This window comes from Serpula lacrymans, assembly GCF_000218685.1.
Source record: "Serpula lacrymans var. lacrymans S7.9 unplaced genomic scaffold SERLAscaffold_11, whole genome shotgun sequence".
NCBI lineage: Eukaryota > Fungi > Basidiomycota > Agaricomycetes > Boletales > Serpulaceae > Serpula > Serpula lacrymans.
In genome coordinates this window covers 930,252-947,949 of record NW_006763300.1, presented here as the reverse complement: position 1 = coordinate 947,949, position 17,698 = coordinate 930,252, and the positions used below count along the sequence as shown (strand labels likewise).

At 46.8% G+C, this 17,698-nt stretch overlaps 6 protein-coding genes across 6 annotated transcripts; 5 read left to right on the top strand and 1 right to left on the bottom strand.

The window, feature by feature from the left end:
- Nucleotides 1-1,501: 1,501 nt before the first annotated feature.
- Nucleotides 1,502-1,822, top strand: SERLADRAFT_397042 (uncharacterized protein; the record flags this gene model as incomplete). Its single annotated transcript, XM_007321459.1, has 1 exon — nucleotides 1,502-1,822. A coding segment is annotated over one exon (202 nt), but the record flags the coding sequence as incomplete, so codon positions are not given.
- A 548-nt stretch (nucleotides 1,823-2,370) lies between these two features.
- On the top strand, nucleotides 2,371-3,359 carry SERLADRAFT_417198 (uncharacterized protein; the record flags this gene model as incomplete). Its single annotated transcript, XM_007321458.1, has 4 exons — nucleotides 2,371-2,552; nucleotides 2,617-2,730; nucleotides 2,786-3,169; nucleotides 3,229-3,359. 3 exons carry the CDS (start codon nucleotides 2,670-2,672, stop codon nucleotides 3,357-3,359), a joined length of 576 nt encoding a protein of 191 aa, XP_007321520.1.
- A 2,124-nt stretch (nucleotides 3,360-5,483) lies between these two features.
- On the top strand, nucleotides 5,484-5,877 carry SERLADRAFT_397040 (uncharacterized protein; the record flags this gene model as incomplete). Its single annotated transcript, XM_007321457.1, has 2 exons — nucleotides 5,484-5,673; nucleotides 5,779-5,877. Coding segments are annotated over 2 exons (235 nt in total), but the record flags the coding sequence as incomplete, so codon positions are not given.
- Nucleotides 5,878-6,068: 191 nt separating this feature from the next.
- On the bottom strand, nucleotides 6,069-8,584 carry SERLADRAFT_474546 (uncharacterized protein; the record flags this gene model as incomplete). The annotated part of the gene is made up of 10 exons (XM_007321456.1): nucleotides 6,069-6,810; nucleotides 6,860-7,166; nucleotides 7,221-7,299; nucleotides 7,369-7,636; nucleotides 7,685-7,755; nucleotides 7,817-7,929; nucleotides 7,992-8,040; nucleotides 8,094-8,107; nucleotides 8,169-8,188; nucleotides 8,255-8,584. 10 exons carry the CDS (start codon nucleotides 8,536-8,538, stop codon nucleotides 6,348-6,350), a joined length of 1,668 nt encoding a protein of 555 aa, XP_007321518.1.
- Nucleotides 8,585-14,069: 5,485 nt separating this feature from the next.
- SERLADRAFT_474539 (uncharacterized protein) lies at nucleotides 14,070-15,787 on the top strand (the record flags this gene model as incomplete). The annotated part of the gene is made up of 6 exons (XM_007321455.1): nucleotides 14,070-14,199; nucleotides 14,249-14,653; nucleotides 14,716-14,952; nucleotides 15,006-15,296; nucleotides 15,352-15,423; nucleotides 15,479-15,787. The coding sequence occupies 5 exons, from the start codon at nucleotides 14,558-14,560 to the stop codon at nucleotides 15,656-15,658; spliced, it is 876 nt and encodes a 291-aa protein (XP_007321517.1).
- Nucleotides 15,788-15,875: 88 nt separating this feature from the next.
- SERLADRAFT_474531 (uncharacterized protein) lies at nucleotides 15,876-17,145 on the top strand (the record flags this gene model as incomplete). The annotated part of the gene is made up of 3 exons (XM_007321454.1): nucleotides 15,876-16,301; nucleotides 16,357-16,844; nucleotides 16,906-17,145. 2 exons carry the CDS (start codon nucleotides 15,876-15,878, stop codon nucleotides 16,834-16,836), a joined length of 906 nt encoding a protein of 301 aa, XP_007321516.1.
- Between the last annotated feature and the right edge of the window lie 553 nt (nucleotides 17,146-17,698).

Sequence of the window (17,698 nt, the reverse complement as noted above, 5' to 3'; positions counted from 1 at the left end):
CAAGGTCATTCGCATCTGCATGATCAACACCTTCAGCATCGTCATTCACTAGGTTCTTGGGGTTCGGACGGAAAGCGAGAGGGTCTGCAAAATTGGGTCAGATTTCTCGTAAATAAGCACGGAAAATTGGAGTTGTACCGTCTATGACATCCTTGCCCGATGTAGTGTCCTCCGCGACTCTGACAAGTTTGTCAATCTGATATCTCATCCTACTTTCCAGGACTTTGATCTTTTCTAAGACGACTCGCCCTTCTACCATGGAATCTATCAAGTCTCCGGGTCCAGAACCCCGAGCGTCACGTTCGGTAGAGCTGAAAGGAAGAGCAGGAGAGGAGCGTTCGGTGAAAGAATGCCCAAGAAGACGATGTGAAGAGAGCAGGACAAGAGATCGGAGATAGGCCAGCATAGCATGGTGTTTCAACGATAGCAAAGATATACCATCTTTCATGTCCAAATCTTCAGAATTCTCTCGCCTATACGAGTGTGGGCGGTAATGAGATCGAGGAAAAGTGAAGGATGATTGTCGACTCACTTTTCTCGAATGGACTTGATGAGTTGCCGTACAGAAGATATACTAGACGTTGCCTCGTTAATCAAGCCGCAAAATTCATTTTGTTTGTCTCCCTCGTCGTTACTCATCGCGAGCAGTTTTTGCTGAAAACTGAAGGCTCTAATCAAGGGGCTACCAGAAAAGAAATTCTTGACCCCGACTCGAAAAAGCGGGTGGCTGAGGACACTCCAGCCACTTGTCCAAATAAGCACTGGAGGTAGTATTAGCTCCTTGCTTGAACTCACTGTAGACACATTGATCTATACTGTATTGTCCATGTTCCTCAAAAGTATTCTATTTTCACTGTAGCAACAAGAGTTGTATAATGTACATCTTCATATATGTTTGAAAAGAACGGGAAAAAAATGGAACCCTAGAAACACACCAAAGGGTGCAACTCAAGGAATCGGTGTCAGAAATTGCTATCTTGGTAGCCCCTTCGCTCTTATAGAAAATATAAACCAGTACCCCCAAAGTGAAGCAGGTCAAGGTCAAGGTCACTTGACGTTGAACTGGGAAAACTGGGAAAACCGAGGTAAAAAGAAAGAAAAAGAAAAAAAAACAGCCGAGCACGTCGCTGAAATGAAGTCGAGATTAGTATGCGGGGTAGAAAGAGACATTCAAGAAGAGAACATGAATCAGTTAACGGTTTTCTAGGCCGCCGCTCATATGAGCGTAGTGCATGACATCTAAGAAATCAGAGCCCAGTGCGTTTCATCGTTGAAGCCAGACATGGAAGGACCTGGCAGCTGTCTAAACGGAACACACTCACAGTTCCCTGAATATATGAGCTTGGTTGTTACTGTTTCCAATGAGCCAACCTTGAGGAAAAGATAAAAAATGGTATGAGATGGTGGTTGTAAAAAGAGAATATAGTGTTTGTTGGTATTTTGTGGTCATCTGACCTTTATGTACTCTGATCTGTCAATCATTGAGCTTCGACTCCCACTCCATGACTGTGGCAATACATCACTGCAATACATACCCAGGCTCGACGAACGTTAACGTTATTTACTCATTACATGCGGCGATTGGGGACAATCGACCGTTTATATACCCTGCACTTTGTCCATCTTACTGCTCAGGAGACCCCCTCGCTACGGCACTGTCCGTTGTCAGTACCAAGCTCGCAGTCGACAAAGCCATAGAATGAATCTTCCTCGACCACCAAGGCCAGAGAAACGATATGATCTCGTGGAAAGCTTTAATGCTCTCGCGCTAGCAGGGAAGAACGAAGGTCTTAGTCGCGCCCTGCCTGATCGTGCAGATGCTGCGGGACATTTCACTGTTTCCCCAGTGGCCAAGAAGAACGAAGGAAGCCCTCATAACGCGTCAGACCCGTTCGTAGGGGGATTCAGCCCTGAGCGTGCAGTCCTCAATTTTGCACTCAACGCTGGTCGACGCGGTGAGCCACCTGCACATTATGCGTCTCGTCCTACTGTAAAGCCTCCTGCACCCATTCGATCGGATGAAGAGGTACCGCCTAAAGATGGCCAACCTACTCTTGCACATCTTCCACGACCTCCTGCACCCATCATGACCATGCCAACACCCTACAAGGGGCTACAGTCTCTTACTATGCAACATGCCTTATCTACAGTAGATACCGGACCCCATAAAAGTCTCCTTCCCCCATCTACTCCAAAGCCGCCTTCTCGTCCACATTCTGAGAGCCTATTACGTCCCCCAGTTTTCTATTCCCCTCCCGCTTCCATATCTGTACCAGGCTCTCCTCCCGCACTGCATACTCCACCACGTAGATTTAGAGCAATATCAAACCCCGTGTCTCCAGCTTCGTCTTCACCAGGAAGAAACACAGTACAGTGTAGCGGCTACACTAGGGCGGGGCCTCGATGCTTGTTACAGGTCAAAGTTCCAGTCCCTTTATCTGATTTAATCCCCGATGATGAGGTAGAACTGTTCTGCCATCATCATAGACAGGATTTGCTCCAGCCAACTGGCTTTTATTCTTCAAAGACAGGACAATGGATTGAATTCAAAGGCATAGCAGATTTTACGGTCGTTTATTCAACTTTCGTTCTGACATTTCGTTCTCTATCATCTAGATTGGATACCAACACATTTACAACAGGATACCCAGATTGCTCTTAGAATTGAAATGGAAAAGTCTCAGTCGCCTTCGGACGTCGCAGGTTACATATATACCTTTGAGATCAGAGGTAAGCGCAACACGTAAAATGGTCACGTCGGCTCATAGTTAGTGATAATATCTAGATCCCAAAAATCCTAGATCTATTCAGCTTAAAGTCGGACGAGCGGTAAACCTCGTGAAACGCCTGGACCAGTGGGGTAAACAGTGTGGATCGAAGGAACAGGTTTTACGAGGCTGGTGGCCTGGTACCGTGGAAGATGATGATGATAATTCGAGCGGCAGCCTCATGAAAGGCAGGATCAAAGCAGGCGAGAAAGGACCATTGTGCCATAGACTGGAGCGTTTAGTACACCTTGAACTAGCTGATCTTGCGGCCTATGCCCCGTATTTGGACCCCAAGTACCCGAATTGCGAAACTCCTGTTAAACAAACTAACGGCTCTTCCGCTTCTCCGGCAAAATCGAAAAGTCCTGCAAAAAAGGTCGCAAAGAAACCTTGTTTGGACTGTAAGTTCTGGCTCGTGATTATGCTCTGTCTTCCACATTACAATTTATTATCTCTCTAGGTGGAACTGTACATAGGGAAATATTCACATTCCCCCGAGCAGAGAATGGTCGCTACAAAGGGAGGGAATGGGAACTCATCGTTCAACCGGTGATTGAAAAATGGGGTGGCTTCGTCGCCGATTGTGTTTGATAGGGCCGGGACTACAGTTTGCGGGAATGTAACCCAGAGAACATCTTATTTATTTATTTAACATGTTTTCTTTCTTGGCATGTACAATGTACATTTTCTTGTAGCACTTTAGCATAACAAATCAGCTCCGTTCTTGAACTTGAAAGCAGAATGATTGAGCTAGTCACTTCAGCCTTTAAGCTCGCCGTGGGTACCTTATTCCCAAAAAGGAAACAATGCCTGACAACGCTATTGTGCGATCGGATAGCCACGTGGCTCTTAAGCTTGCTCTAAACAGTCGACGCGTTAAGTTTTCTTTGTTCGAAATTCAAATCTGACACTTGGCGCAAATGGCTCGTATAAAAGGGACACCCTCAAAGAGTACTCTTTTTTTTCACCCTTTCTTCTCTCCTGCGTCTTACATTTTTCTTCTATTTCCTAGCTGGACTATCCCGGCTTGACGCCTTGTTTCTTCCTTAAACTCGTTCAACGAAGTAATGTTCAATTTAGTTTCTTTCTCGGTTTTCGCTGTCTCTGTGGCTGCAACCCTGGTGAAGGCAGCACAGTTCAATGTCACAGTTGGAGGAGGCCCGCTTGCGTTCAATCCTCAGTCTGTGGTGCGCGTGTTTTATTGACCTCGCTTACAGCGCCTGAAGCTTACCGTTTTACGTGCAGAATGCCAATCCTGGTGATGTTGTGCTATTTACTTTCAAGCAAGCAAACCATACCGCCACCCAATCCACACTTGCAAGTCCTTGTAGCATGGCTCCGGGAGGCTTTGACTCAGGCTTGTGAGTATCTACCCTCTTTTTGTATATGGGCCAGTTGGTGACAATCGAAATCTTTCAGCATGCCCGTAGCAGCCACTAACACTGGTGGTCCTTTCCCCGCGGCTCAATATGTAGTGCAAAACACAGATCCTGTCTGGGTTTATTGTCGTCAATCTGGTCATTGTCAAAAGGGAATGGTCTTTGCGATCAATCCCGGTAGCAAGTTTGCCGCTTTCCAAGCTGCCGCTATGGGCAACTCAACGGCCAACTCCACTTCCGCATCTGCTGCCACCGCAACCTCTCCTTCTGGCGCTGTTACCGTCACTGCGACTGTTACCGTTTCTGGAGGTCAGACTGTCACTACGACTTATGGTTCTTACCCTGGATCTGCTTCTCCTACCTCTGGTTCGGGTACCGACCACAAAGTCATTGTCGGTGGCCCAAATCTTACCTACACTCCTTCGAACATCACTGCCCAAGCAGGTGACACAGTCACATTCCAGTTCATGCAGAAGAACCATACCGCTACACAATCTACGTTCGCAGATCCTTGTCGCGCCTTAACCCTGACGTCCACAAACGGACAGATCGGATTTGATTCTGGCTTGTGAGTCACCAATCGTTTTACAAAATAAATAAATCTAACAACATATCATATAGCATGCCAGTTTCCGCCAATGCCACGACCTTCCCGACTTACACTGTTAAAGTCAACGATGTAAGTGTTTATACTGGATTTACCTATTAAATCATTTTGATCTCATCATTTCTCAGACTTCTCCTATCTGGGTGTATTGCAAGCAAAGTGGCCACTGCGGCCAAGGAATGGTATTCTCCGTAAACGCTGTGGAGTCTGGCGCGAACAACTTTGGCGCCTTCCAGGCTCGTGCAAAGCAACTGAATGGCACTGGCACTGCAAGCTCATCCAGCTCAGCTGCTGCTCCAACACAAACTAATAGCGCAATCCAACTTAGTCACGGTGCAGGCACCATGGTGATGTTGGTCAGCGTTATTCTTGGGTTGATGATTTGAGGTTTTACAGTCCCATGAAGAATTTGAATCGCCCTTTTACGACTATCTTCAGTATGTAGTGATATGTTCCATTTGTTGTATTCTCTCCATGTTTGTAGCTTAGTGGTATATATTGTACTGATTGACATCGTGTCAAATTGTTCTAATCTACGCTTGTTGGGTGCTATCATGATGGATACCGTTTAGTTTACAATGCACTGCTCTAGAAATATACGTACTTACTTATAGTTTTTGTTGAATCTCTGATTATCGTCTTAAGAAAGATGTCGGACTTTGCCGCCCCGAGTCCACGATAGCTGAAGTAAAACAATCTTCCAAATTGCTCTGCGATATCCAGTGGCCACTCGCTAAGTCACATAAACTGCTGGAATCTACCTAGTGTCAATCATATCGTATGGAGGGTCTCAGTCAAATCCCGAAGGGTGCATCATCGCCGCAAAATGGTGCTGAGGAGGAAGCAAAGCGCGTCGCAGAGGAAGAGATGAGGAGAGACATGATGGCAACTGTACTGGACACTGCTGCACGGGAGCGGTGTACGTCCTTGAAGTTCTGTCCATGATGTTGTTCCATGCTGACCGTAAGATAATGTCTGACTTTTGATGCGATGTTGCCCCGTTCCGCTTCCACGATCTCTGCAGTATCTCGCATCGCACTTGTCAGTCCAGAAAGATCCCGACAAATTGAGGCTGTTCTTCTCCGAATGGCACAATCGGGACAACTTCGTGGTCGGGTGAGTGAGCAACAGTTGATAGATCTATTAGAGCAGGTAGGTTTCCAAGTGTATGGTGGTGGGACTATGCTGAGGCTATCTTTTCCATAGATGGAGGAAGCGCAGTCGAAGACAACGACAAAGAAGACAACTATAGTGGTGAGAATACATTGACTGTGTCGCAAACAATTCGTGTGCAGTGCTGATATTTTTGTGACAGTACCAACGCAGACGGGATTTTGACGACGATGACTTCTAACTTGTTTCAGTAAATGGTTTCATAGCAGTAATTCTCTCAGATCTCGTGTAAATATCTCAATCATCATGCTTTAGCTCATACCATGTAGCAAACATAATTCCAGCGTAAGAATGGTGATTTATTGATGGGAAGGAAAACACGAGCAATCTATTACACTATAATAAGTGCATTCTATGTCGAGTCCATTGAGACTGTACCAAGACTGATTGTGGTGGGCACACATTTTACGAACCTATCTGTCAATCTTCTAGCTTCGCGACAATATTGAGTCCAGGTACGCCCTTTAGGCCCATCATGCCAACCGTTCTCCTGGCAAGGGGAGGTGGGAGCTTCCCTTCCCATCCTAACACTTCTCGTGCATATTTGTTAGCTTCTATAACGAGCTGCGCGGGTGACCACTTCATTGGCTTGCAGTAGCTCTTGTAAAACCCTAGCCATGCGGCATAGGTTTGTCCTTTGATCTTCGGGTCAAGGCCAGTAGTTACAGTGTTGGTTACAGTGCGTAACTCGTCGAGAGACAAGGTTGACGTGTATGGCGTAATTGGCAGAGCGCTCATCTCACGCTTCGCGAGGAAATAAGTTTCTGGAGGAGATAGCAAGAGTATACCTCGGCCACCCGCACCAGCACGGGCTGTACGTCCTAGACGGTGAATATACTGTTCGGCAGAACTTGGCAGACCAACTTGAAGGACGAGTGTCACGCTACAAAGATGATCGGTCAAGAAACACTCAATCTATCTCGTTCACTTACCCAGGAAAGTCCATTCCTCTCGCGGTAACGTCGGAACTGAACAAAACGGCGCTGGTAGCACTCTTGAACGCGTCTGCACTTTTGATGCGGGCATTTTGCGACATGCGACTGTGGATTTCGAACACTTGGGGCATTTGCGAACCACCTGCTTGGCGGGCAACTTCAGCTGCAAATGCTGTGGCGCGAGCGGTTGTACAAAAGATAATAGTCTTTGAAGAACCAGGGTGAGCCGCAGCGTCGGACAACAGAATGGAAATTGTAGCAGGGTGGATATCAGACATTGGTGCGATAGCGTAGAATTGAGCAGCTTATATCAAGAGTATATCAGTAACAATAGACATAAATATAGAAATATACTTACCGTGTTTATGGGTATTAGTTTCGCCTTCCGTTAAAGTTGATACAAACTTATGATTGGAGTGGAGATATAATGAGGCAATCTGAGTAAAACGATGAATTATACTTTGATAAGTAGAGTTAAATGAAAGTTAATATAAACTGTACTATACCTGTTTGATCTCCTGGCTCAATGTGGCGGAATAAAGCATACATTGTCGCGGAACGTGTCTTCGATCAGGGAGAAAAGAGAAGATTGTTTCAAGATCGCGTTTGAAGCCTTGGTCGAGTAAGCGATCCGCTTCATCCAATATGAGAGTCTGGAGGTTGCTTAGACGCGGTTTCAGATTGTTGGACTGTAGGTGATCAATAAGCCGGCCGGGAGTAGCAACAAGAATGTCACAGCGCTGGGAAAATATACGACTTTTTTCCTTGTTGATACTAAGGAATAGTTATAGTAGAAGATGGTAATTGTAATTAATCACAAACTTTGTACCACCGATGGCATTTTGAACACATAGTTGGCGATGAGCAATTAAATCTCGGGCTTCCTTCTCGATCTAGAGTAACACACGAGCGCATTATTATTCAGCTTTCTGTAAAGCGAGAAGGGTTATATACTTGTAGTGCCAGTTCACGCGTAGGAGAAATAACAAGAATGGATATCTTATCCTGTGGTAAATTTTGCTTTTCGAGTCGCTCTATAGCAGGGAGAAGGAATGCGACAGTTTTTCCTATAATTCCGCGGTTGCACGCATGAGAATGGAACAGATTTATGGGATATAACAAGATTTACCTGTTCCCGTCTTAGCCTGCACAAGAAGGTCTATGCCACTCAAACCAAGCTATCCAGCCAGGTCAATAACTGCAGTGACCTACAACTGAACAGGCGACTAACCTTGAGCGTGGCCTCTTCAGGTGTAAAACAGTCAGCAACGGCGCATGGAAATCCGTACAGCGTCTGACATCTTACCTTGAACGTCTGTTAAAAATCTGCGTAGCTTTCAATATAGTCCATGGACCTGAACATGACCAGCAACTGGTGGTAAAAGTACGCACTCGTGCTTGATACCTGCCTTGGACGCGTTAGATATAGGGGCATCTCGAAATCTCATAGTCGAGAGGTGTGTTCGACTCGTGTCCATTGCATCAACTTGTCCGCCTTGTCCATTAGTCTGGTTCGGTGCTGTTTGTGGTGGATGGGGCCGGGTGGCAGAGCGTCTAGCTTTACTGCCAACCGTCGTAGATGCTGCTACCTGCATGGATCGAATGTGTGTTCTGGTGCTGTTACGTGCGACGTTGAGTTTCAGATGCGGGTAAAGGAATCTGGCCCAGGATTGCATCTGCTCTGCCAGTGAATACCGTGAAAATGATACTACAAGCACGCGCGTGATACCAAACGAAAAGATACTTTTGTTTATATAAATAATTATTTTATGAAACTTCAAATTATTCTTACAGCCACTAATGCCAAATACGTCTCAACAAGGGTGTGTGAGAATTTTATGTGTGTCGCCTCATTGTGCTCGAAGTCGCGTTGACCTCCCTCTTCGTTTCGACTTTTGCCTGCTGCCTGTCTGTGCCCTTGAACTTGCCGTATTCTACATCTCATATCATCCAGAACGTTCATCACAATGTCCACAACAAGATCCCACGGCCATCCATCCTTACCAGCTCCTGTCATTCATGCCGGGTTTTCTACTCCCCAATCCAAGTCTCATGTACTGGCTGGGGTCCAGGACGCGTATTGGAGCGACGACGATGTGGCAAGTTCTTCTGTAGTGTCTGGTGATCTGTGTTGGCTGATCGCCCTGATATTTGCAGGAAGATGCTGAATGTCCTTTGTGTCTCGAGGAGATGGATATCTCCGACCTTAATTTCAAACCCTGTGTATGCGGATACCAAGTATGTGCTTATTACTACCATGCGCGGGTAGACGTTTCTCATCCATATTTCAATAGATATGCCGGTTTTGTTGGCATCATATAAAGGAGAACCTCAACGGACGTTGTCCTGCGTGCCGTAGAGAGTATACTGACGAAGCTGTTCAATTTAAGGCTATTGCAAAGGAGGAGTACGTCTTACTTCAATATTTGGGTCGTGAACTTGCCTTTTGATTTTCTCGTCTTTTTTAGTCACAAGCGTTTGACCCAGCAGAAGAAACAAAGGGAGCGTGAACGAAAAGATCTGGAAGCATTGGGAAGACGCCAACTAGCCAATGTTCGGGTGGTTCAGCGCAACGTTGTTTATGTGGTGGGAATAGGTCCCAGATTTGCAAAGGAAGAGGTAAGCTTATGCTTCTTTGAGCGTCGCTGCTCGCTAACGGTGTGGTTGGTACAGCTCATACCTACTTTACGCTCCAATGAATACTTTGGCCAGTATGGCAAGATATCCAAGATTCTCTTAGTGAAGCGCACACCTCCTGGAGGTGGCAATCCCGTCGTTGGTCTGTATATAACGTATCATCGACGCGAGGATGCTGCCCGATGCATTGCGGCCGTGGATGGGACTCCATCTCCAGGTGGTGGTCGAGAAGTTGTGCGAACCAGCTATGGTACTACAAAGTATTGTATGGCTTTTCTACGCGGAGTGTCTTGTTCCGATCACAGTTGCATGAACCTTCATGAATGGGGGGACGAGAAGGACTGTTTTACGAAGGAAGACTTGACAACTCTGTATGTCTACTTCTACTTCAGCACCTTTGTTTACCTTTTCTGACTTTTTAATTTAGGAAGCATACCATGAAGGACAGCGAACATAGGTCGAGGGTCTTGCACTCGGCGAAAAAATTAGACGAATCCGATGGTAATTCTCACCGTCTTTCAGTCATGGGATTATATCTTATAAGAATCCTTCTAGCCTTGCCTCGCACGGCTGCTTGGGGTCAGAAAGTAGCACAAGCTGCGAATACTTCTCCAGCATTGCATAATAATATTCACGTTTCTGGTCACCATTCAAGTGCCATACCAAGATCATCGCGGCGTGGAGCCGGTGTGCCACGACAGGGTCGTAATGCGACGAGTAGTGCACATCACATTGCTGCTGAACCTCGACCGTCTACCCGAGGGCATCATGATAGGAAAGGTGGTTCTGTGGCTGGAAGCACAAAAGCTCCTTCGGTGGCGTCCTCTTCACGCCCTTCTACTCCTGCAGCCCCACTGTTACCTCAACGTCCTGCAACTCCTCCTGACGTGAAATCTCTACGCCAGAAGGAGTCTCATGTCCCACTACCTCCGCGGTCACCCACTTCCTCTGTTGCCATCGAGTTTGATATTGGGTCAGGTTCACAGGATCTACCACCTTCACCTGCACCTCGTCCCCAGTCTACTGTCTCGGTACAGTCTTCTGTACCTTCTGTGCCTCCTAGTATCCCGGATGTTCCTCCAGGTCTCCCAGCACCTAGTAAAGCAGTTAACACGGATGGTGTCGCACCACAGTCCATTCAGTCCTCCCAATCATCATATCAGATGTCTATCGCCGCCCGAGCCCTTCTTGACGACGTCAAAGCACGTCGTGAATCGGTTGTTCCTGTAACGGTTATAAGTCCATTTCCAGATTTCGATCGTACGTTGCAGACTTTGAGTGGGGACGATAGCGAGTTTGGCGGTTTCAGTTTCAATTTAGACCCGAAGCTTGCTGGAGACGATGTTGATCTAACGCTGCTTGATTTTGAGTCAGAAGCGAACGTCCCATTCAGTGGCAATTTTGTTGAAGCCTTTCCTGCTCTCAAGACCCCCGGTCAACAGCCTCCACGTACAGTTATGGTCCCGCCAGGACTGGGATTTTCACAAAGTTCTGCTCGTCCTATTTACGATCCGCTCTCCATGCGTTCCACACCGATTGAAAAGCAGCCCACGGGAAACTCCAATTATACAGGGTCATTTAATCCGTTCGCAGATGCAGGTGAAAATGCGTCCGTGACCACAAACTATAACTCTACACCAGATTTGAGGAAATCATCACAGTCAACTCCTGACGAAGAAAGAAAAGTATCAAGGTTCGACTTTGCCAGGGGACGTCAGGGATCGACCGTCGCTGCCTCATCGCTTAATGCATCTTCGCCGCTCAGTAGAAGTGATAGTCCTCACTCATTTTTTCCCGACTCTTCTACACCATCGTCACAACCGCAATGGCAACTGCCTATATACCACAGTTATTCTCAAACAAGCCCAAATGTAGGGTCTCCCCTTGCACAACATGCACCAATCTCGTATTCTCCCCAACAGCACCACCGTTTCCAACAGTTTGATACTGGTACTGGTGTGAGTGAGGCGCAACTTCGAGAACTGATTCAGTCTAGTCGGGACAGGACCCCATCCGTTCGCAGTGGTCTCATTGGTAGGTGGAATTCTGTTGTTTCGTCTGTAATATGTCGCTAACCGTCTATTGTATCTTTCTTGCATATGCGTTGATCGTCCTATACTGTGTTGTGTCCCTCTCTTGTATTCAATCAAGCTACGGAGTACAAGTACGCTGCCAACCAGCCGTTTCACGATCCCGCAATCATGTCAGCAAGGTTAGCATCGCCAGTGGTATCCTCTGCACTACCGTCAAACGCCAGTTCTACCAATATTCCCTCATCCACCATTGAAAGTCATACATCCTCGCCCTCTCATTTAACTTATGGGCCACCACCCGGCCTCAACTTTCCTCCCGGTATCCCGGTTACCCCAATCCTAGGAACCAGTATTTCTGGTAAACCAGGTAGTCCCGCAAACAGTGGGGACATGCCTCGATTAAGCACAGCATCACAAGGTGAGTCCTTTCTAAGTATATTTCTGGGGAGGGAGGTCAGAGTACCAAGTACCGTACTTTCTCAGTGCGGAAATACTATTATCGGCCTTAATTTATCATCACAATGGGATGGCGCGGTCATCTTCTCTCCGTCATCATCTTTCGTCTCCTTTGAGGATTCCGCTGCGCTTTGCATGCCATGAACTATAATGTCAATCGCTCTTATCTGAGCCCGACTCTCAAGACCAATGCCATGCATGCGCTTCATCCCTCCTTTTTTCATGTCTAGGCCTAGTTGATCGTCTGCTGACGATACTCCTTTTCTCTTCGGTCACAAATCCTTTTTATTTGAAGCTCCATGTTCTATTTCTCCTTCGCCATCTATCGCATTGTCTTCCTCAGACTTTCCTGCGCTAAGCGCAGAAGCTATCTCTCAACGCCCGTCTGCCTTAACTGAAAGCCAATCACCTACCGAGGATCCTACGTCGCAGGCTCGGGCAGAACGCAAAGCGGCAAAAAAGGCCCTAGCCGCCGAACGAGCTGCAGAAAGGCAGAAAATTGCTCAGGAGAAAGCTGCTGCTAGAGTAGCTGAGAAAGCCAGACTCGCTCAAGAGAAAGCTGTGGAAAAAGAGAAAGCTGCAGCCTTGAAAGCAGCTGAGGATTTGGCCCAGAAGGAAAGACAGGATAAAGAGAGGGCTGAGAAAGAGCTCGCTGAGAAGCAAAGAATTATGCGGGAAAAGTTGGAGACAGAGAGGCTCGCGAAGGTGGAGAGAGAAAAGGCAGTAGAGAAGGAAAAGGATAATCAAGCGAAAGCAGCGAAGGCCGCTAAACAGTCCGGTGATCCAAAAACTCCTCGCATCCAGGCTGAGCGTGGAACTACCACACTTCAGAAGCTGCCTCCATCCAAACAACCCTCCACCACTGCACGAACGCCAGAATCTATTATACAAGCTCCTATTCTTTCCAAAATGCCCAAGAAGAACAAACCAGTCACCAGGCCCATCCGCATCCCCAAGGAAGACGGTGCTGTAGCCGAGGAGTCCCCCGCGGTTCCCTCTGCGTCAGTGTTAGATGCTCCATTCACTCATGGGAAGATTGGCAATACTGCAAGTTCTAGCACCAACAATTCAAGGGCTCGATCTGTTGATCCACTCACACCCATCGAACCGACTTCTGTCGCTGATTTACTCGATGAAATTGATGTCAAGAATCCTAGCATGGACCTTCCCAATCATTCGTTCTTTGATCTTCACAAAGTGAATCCTGCTGCCAAGATGCCTCTTGAATATGGGCCTTTGGTTCATGCCTTATCTGCACTGTCGGTCGGTGGAGGCTCTTTTGCGAACAACATGCCCTCAGGATCCATAGATAATGCAGTCTCTTCATTCCAGCAGCTCCTAGAAACCTTGACACAGACTATTTCGGATCTATTACGCCTGTTACCTCGAACGACATGGGATGATAGTTCATCGTTTGACGGTGTCCTGCGTGACATGTTGAAAGGAGATGATTTTCTCGATGACGGAGGCGATGATGCTTCTGGAAAAGAGGATGAAGTAGCAGCATTAACTTTAGCCTTGGAACGTCGGGCAAGGTGGATGGAAGTTCAATTGTCCAAGCTGGAAGAACTTCACCGTGACATCAACACAGCAGCTGTACGGGCTGTTCTCTCTTTCAACGACAATGGATGGGACCGGCACGGTTTCATGCCTCGTGTGGGCAATACTTTACGGCGCTTTGATAACATCGCAGTGGTTGAAGACGATGGAGCTTCCAGGACTATGACCGCTGACGAGCTTCATATGAAACTCGACGTGGCAAAGGAAGCTGCTGCTTTTGCAGAGACGGAGTTCCGTGAAGTGGTGGAGAGGATGCAAACTGTCAGGCCCGTGGACCTTGATGATTACTAGCTTCAATGTTTTATTTGACCGATCGTCTGCAAACAATCTTTACGATGCCCTTGTTCCATTTATTAGCTGGGCTTCTCGCCTTGTTTGATATACCCTCACTTGTAAGCAGAAGGTATACTCTGATTATTGCCCCATCCGATTGCTCTTGAACTGCACTGAGCCTACAGCCATACGTTTTGAAAATTGACATGAAAACTGAACCATTCCAGTTATTATCAGGGTCATCGGTCATCGACATGATGCGGACATCTCATGTGCAAGCCTCATGAGCCCACCCATTGATTTTGGACTGTCAAAACCACGGTCAATATCAATGCCGAACCTTGGGACCATAACAAAAATCGCAAAATCATCAAGCTAGTCAGTATGTTTTAAAATGCGAATAGACTATACTACATCTGATGTTTAGAGGAGGTCTACTAGCTAGGTTCAAGTTTAATCTTTTGTACTAACAAAACAAGCAATAGGTCATCCCTTCCAACGTGATAAACCTGCCAACGAGGTTGAGAACCAGTGTTATCAAATCTGACAGGTCAAGGGGTATAACACCGTCCAGAGTAGTACCACATCGTGATCTGTATCAAATCCACTGACATGGGACAATTGACCACATGACTTAAATATAAAGGTCTATCTTTAAATAGGGGAAACATCACCATGCTGCCAGTGTGGCGCACTAGCAACTCTTCAAGTTGGATTTCAAGTTTCTCGTACTACAATGTCGTTTGATTACGAAGACGAGTTACTCGTTTGTGTTACCTGTGGCACGCAGTTCGATGTTACCGCTGGACTAAAGAGCTGCCATATATGTGACGTGAGTTTACTCATTCTCACGAGAGATGTATCGCTTTTATTCAGACGAATTGTTGGCTGTAGGACCCACGACAATATGTTCCACCTACTGGGCAGTCGTTCACGCGTCTTTCCGATGCGCGTAGAAGCCAGAAGCATAAGAACGAGATAACTCAGCCTTACATTGACGAGCCACGCATTTGGACAATTAATACGGTATCCAAGCTTGGCATTGGCCAGCGGGCGTTTTTGATCAAGACACAGCATGGTAATGTCCTTTGGGACGATGTAGCTTACATAGACCATGAAACTGTCGAAAAGGTGGGGCTTTTCGATTTACTAGGGACGCTAACCCAAACGATGAAGTCTGCTAGATCAACGAGTTGGGTGGAATTGATGCAATCGTCATTTCCCATCCCCATTTTTATACTACTCATCTAACATGGTCTCGAGCATTCAACGATGCCCCTGTTTACCTGGCGTCTGACGATGAAGAATGGCTCGCACGCTCTGACACACGCTGTGTACGTCGATTTGTCGATACTCCCGTAAAGGAGGTTCTGCCAGGTGTGACGGCGATCAAGGTCGGGGGGCACTTCCCAGGTAGCATGGTTCTACATTGGGAGAACCGCTTATTTGTGGCGGATAGCATCCAAGTCGCCCCTGTACGTGGTACTGAACCGACCTCATGAAACACATACTAAGATACCTTTTGCCCAGTCTGCTTTATACGACGTCGACCGTCAGGAAGGCACAGTGTCGTTTGGGTTTTTATGGAGTTATCCGAATATGGTGAGTCTTGCTTTCTGCTTTTCATGGTGATATGCTCTTACGCTGGCGAGCGTAGATTCCTTTATCCCCTGCTGCTATCAGCCATATTGTTAAGGCTATTCAGCCTTTCTCCTTTGACATTGCCCATGGTATGATACCTGGGGCGGAAGTCAAGCGCAATGCCAAGGCGAAGGTCATTGAAAGTGCTAGAACGATTATTTCAGCGATGGGATACCGATGGGAAGAATATGTTTGATATATCATTGCAATCTGCGAGTCATTGACTTGTATGACATTTCGCTCTCCTTCGGTTGAGAGGACAAGGATTAAATACGTAGGCAATTAATTGTGATATCGGGCCCGGTGAACTTGTTGTTTCAAACTCTGCTTAAGGACTTAGTAGGATTGGGTCACGTGAAACAAATATTGTAGCGTAAGAGTCGCGTCGCGACCGTGACTTCGCTCAGCCTTTCATGGCAATCAACATGCAAGCCGCTACCGTTCCGTCAGTGCTACTACCTGAGATTTTGAACTTCTCGCCGCAGCTCCTCTTGGACGATATAATAAATCACGCGAATGATGCGATTACCCTCGCCGTCAATGGCATGGAAGAATTCCTGCAACGCTGGGCCGACGAACGCGCTGCTGCGGTAGAAGAGGACTGGGATAGCACGCAGGAAGTGGAACAAGGTCTAGTTGCATTCCAGACGCTCCTGGAATCTCACGCCGACATCGCCTTCGATTTCTTCGAACTGTGGTCATTACGAAATATATTTGCCATCCCAGCGAGCCTGCCTATCGTCGTTCCTCACCAGAAGGGAAATAACTTGGAGTATCCACCTGAGAGGGAAACAGAGTTATTGGCTGAACTTGAAGACTTGAGGAGGAAAATTGATACTGTAGGTGTCCGTTTTATGCCACTAAAGATCACTCATCTGACGTGAGACACCATAGCAACGTCGTCTCAATCGTCTATATCAACGAGCAGTGCGAAGGTCATCTTCTAAGCTGCGCCGATCTCAAACTTACACCAACCGCATAGCTTTCTTACAATCACCACAATGTCGAGAACTGGCAGCCATTCCTGATCATTTAGAAATGATGTTTAACTCCGTCTCATCATTGCCAACGCTAGATCCATCGTCAACAATTCTTTCGAAGCTCCCCATTCCTGATCACAGCAAGCGCCCATGGGAAACAAACAAGACAGGTTACATTGACTGGGCAGTTAAGCAGCTGCTTACAAAGGCAAAGCAAGATGATGGGGCTACCATAGACAGTAATTCTACCGTTACTGGTATGGTCGAGGCTACATCTTCAGTTGGGACAGCGAGGGACCTTAAGCATGCGCTACAGGTTGGTATGCCAAGCTCCATTCCCTCGAGAGCTGGTGGGGCAAGGGACAGGGGAGATGTAGCTGAAGCACATGAATGAACTTGAAGGTAGATGTAGTTGTCGTGGTTTGTGTCAATGATCTCACACCCAATATTATCCGACACCAAGTGGGACCAGCCCATGAATATACTTACAGATGATCTTCTCACCTACTCAGCTGACTTAGGCTCTATGTGGTCATTCTATTCTTGGATTCAACCTTTATCAACACCGACGCAGGGATTATCTAACACGTTAGATGCCCTATCAGTAGAGTAACTTGCGGAGACAAGTGTACTTGCCTGACCCTTGAAGCGGGTGATATTGTGTGTAAGCTAGTAAATATCTTCATAAAAGCAGGATCTTGATGGACTCACAGTGAGTGAGTGTGTTTGCTGAAATTAAAATTGCCTTCTGACAGGGGACTCGTAGGCCGCCTGATTAAAATTTGATGCTGAGTTCTATCCATCGGGATTTATATTGTTCCTGTATCTTCATCGCTTTCAGGATAGAGGACTAACCCCGAGGCCTATTCAAAGAAGATTCGTGGATATGGAATTACCTAAGTTATATGATGGTGAGGTTAGATGTAGTAGATCACCTCAACATCACTTAGATATTTTTTATCGGGACTCCGGAGCCGCATGTATTTATCGTGGGCGCCAATTTCCTAGCCCAAATAAGCCTGGTATGTAGCATATCACCCTCTTCGTCACGAATGCTGACTTCACTGTGTCATCAACCTAGACAGAACATCCTTCACACATGATGGCCCTACCTCCGCCGTCGTATACATTCGTGCAGTGGTCGTGACCATTAATTCACGAATGGCGCCGCTTCTGTGAGAACATGCAGGCGTTTGTGTGTTATTATGTGGGTTCTTTTTTTAGTCCTATTACATTGATTTCCAGGTTAGGCATGT